Consider the following 2,176-nt stretch of genomic DNA (forward strand, 5'->3'; position numbering starts at 1 on the left):
TTCCCTAGAAAGAACGAGGAAAGCAGTAAAATGAGTAAATCAATAACAATTAGATGGATATTGAAGAGATAAACCGTCCTCAAAGTTGCGTCAATCTTGCACAATATTGGCTTCCGGCAGAGAAGAATGCGGATCAGTTTCATGTCTTAGTAATGGCGTATTTTAGTTAAATATATCACGTGCAATAACGTCTAAGTTGTTAAGATACCAAATCTATGATTAATTGTATTTATTAAGGGAAGACAACTTACAGCCATCCTCTTTTAAATGCATGTAATAAGGCCTCGCTCTGGAAAACCTAAACCAGTTGGATTAAGCAGCACGCCACTTGTAACCTAACTAAGATGCAGATTTTTAAGAAGAAAAAGATAGCTGCCAAGCGAGAAACACTTATCCTACACCAGTTTGCTCCGACAGAGTTGTCAGTTAGTGGTTCTCCGCCTTGTCTGAAGTTGGAAACTTTCCTTCGTATGACAAAAATCCCGTACCGGAACGACCATCGCTTAAAGTTTTCCAAGAAGGGAAAAATGCCGTGGATCGAATTTAATGAGCAAGAAATCGCTGATTCAAATTTCTGTATCCATTTTCTGAAAAGCGAATTCAAAGTGGACATTGATTCTCATTTGAACGAGACAGAAAAAGCCATCGCTCACAGTGTTCGAACCATGCTGGAAGAAAACACATATTGGTAAACGTAGCTTTTTAAGGCAATTTGCCTGATTCTTTAAATCTGTATCCTAAAGCAGAATAACAATAGATCATGCCAATAGATAACAAAGATCTCTTAGCTGTGCCTATCAAATAGGTTACAAGGTTATAGAAAGATATTTCGAGCATATACATATATTGACGATCTAAGAAGTTCCTTTCGCGGAGAGTCATCTGTTGCTTTCATTTTCACTTGGACTGATACCGTGAAATTTGTTTATTCAGAACATAATCTAAATAGTATCGAAGGGTTTCGCTATACTGCCTCATTTACCATTTACAAAAGTGATGCTAATGTCCTCTTAAGGGGAAAAACGAGGTTCACAGCCTTAAGTTTTCTCACAGAATGTTTATCATGATCTTTTCATAGGGCTCTTGTTTACTACCGTTGGCTGTCTGCATTTGGAAAAGAATATCGAGGGAAGCTGTTCACGAAAAAGTTTGGCCATCTCGTCTTCCCCCTCAAACACCTAATAGCTCACCAAATAACGAAGAAAATCAAACGGGATTTATGGGGACATGGCATGGGTCGACACTCGGAACAAGAACTGTATGGAATCGCGCAGAGAGATTTGCTGGCAGTCTCGGAAATTTTAGGCCAGAAGAAATTTCTGTTTGGAGATAAACCTTGCCTTGCCGATGCAGCACTGTTTGCCTTCATTGCTGCATCCGCCTGGGATCTTCCAAAAAGTCCGTTTGACGAACTTATCGAGACAAAAGCACAGAACCTTCATACGCATGCTCAGAGGATGAAAGAGCTCTATTACCCAGACTGGGATGAAATCATCTCTAGAAATACAAATCTCGTTTAAAACCCCTACGCTACGTCACCATAAGCAAGTAAATCCTCTATAATTACAAAATGGCCTCAAAGAACAGTTAATCTTTAAGAGAAAGACTCAAAGAACATAAGAAATGGTAGCGAGCAGAAAACAAATAATATAATAAAAAATGAACAAACATATAGATGATAAATGAGACAAGATAAGTGAATAAGAGAAGTGGTTAAGTTATATGTGTTTGTAATCCATGAAAGAGATTAATTTTTTCCTGATAAAAAAACCGGAAGTTTGTCATGCATTTTGATTCAAGTTCAACCGGTTCACCTTGGGCAACAACGAAAACTCCTCATGTTGTTATCGACTGAAGCGGAATGAATTTTGCGACAATTAATTTGGCGCATAGTTTCTCTGTAGAACCATGCCCTCGTCAATATGTAGTAGATAGAAGCAAAACAATCACGACACGCCCCTCTTGAATGGCCGGGTTGCCCTATACTTTATGCACAACAGCTAAAATAAATTGTCAGACTGGTTCAGCAGTCAATTTGGTAATCTACATCATCCTTACAAAATGCCTGTCAAAATCGAGACATTAGACATGTTGGGACTTAGAAAAGTTTCTGTTATCTACTTTAACTACAGCGTGTAATTAAAGAAATGTTATTTTGAACTAAACGCCGCCCTCT

The 2,176-nt window shown here is 38.3% G+C and overlaps 1 protein-coding gene across 1 annotated transcript; it reads left to right on the top strand.

The window, feature by feature from the left end:
- Nucleotides 1-249: 249 nt before the first annotated feature.
- On the top strand, nucleotides 250-1,750 carry LOC113673078 (failed axon connections homolog). Its single transcript, XM_027189431.2, has 2 exons — nucleotides 250-688; nucleotides 1,079-1,750. Exons 1-2 carry the CDS (start codon nucleotides 345-347, stop codon nucleotides 1,518-1,520), a joined length of 786 nt encoding a protein of 261 aa, XP_027045232.2. The 5' UTR covers nucleotides 250-344; the 3' UTR covers nucleotides 1,521-1,750.
- Nucleotides 1,751-2,176: the final 426 nt, after the last annotated feature.

This window comes from Pocillopora damicornis, chromosome 1 (genome assembly GCF_964200805.1).
Source record: "Pocillopora damicornis chromosome 1, jaPocDami1.2, whole genome shotgun sequence".
In the NCBI taxonomy this organism is placed as follows: domain Eukaryota; kingdom Metazoa; phylum Cnidaria; class Anthozoa; order Scleractinia; family Pocilloporidae; genus Pocillopora; species Pocillopora damicornis.

Bases quoted from the DNA above. Each gene is read 5' to 3' on its own strand.
- LOC113673078 (XM_027189431.2), top strand. From the start codon at position 345: ATGCAGATTTTTAAGAAGAAAAAGATAGCTGCCAAGCGAGAAACACTT. The intron at 689-1,078 runs GTAAACGTAGCT...ATCTTTTCATAG, and splicing joins CTGGAAGAAAACACATATTG to GGCTCTTGTTTACTACCGTT.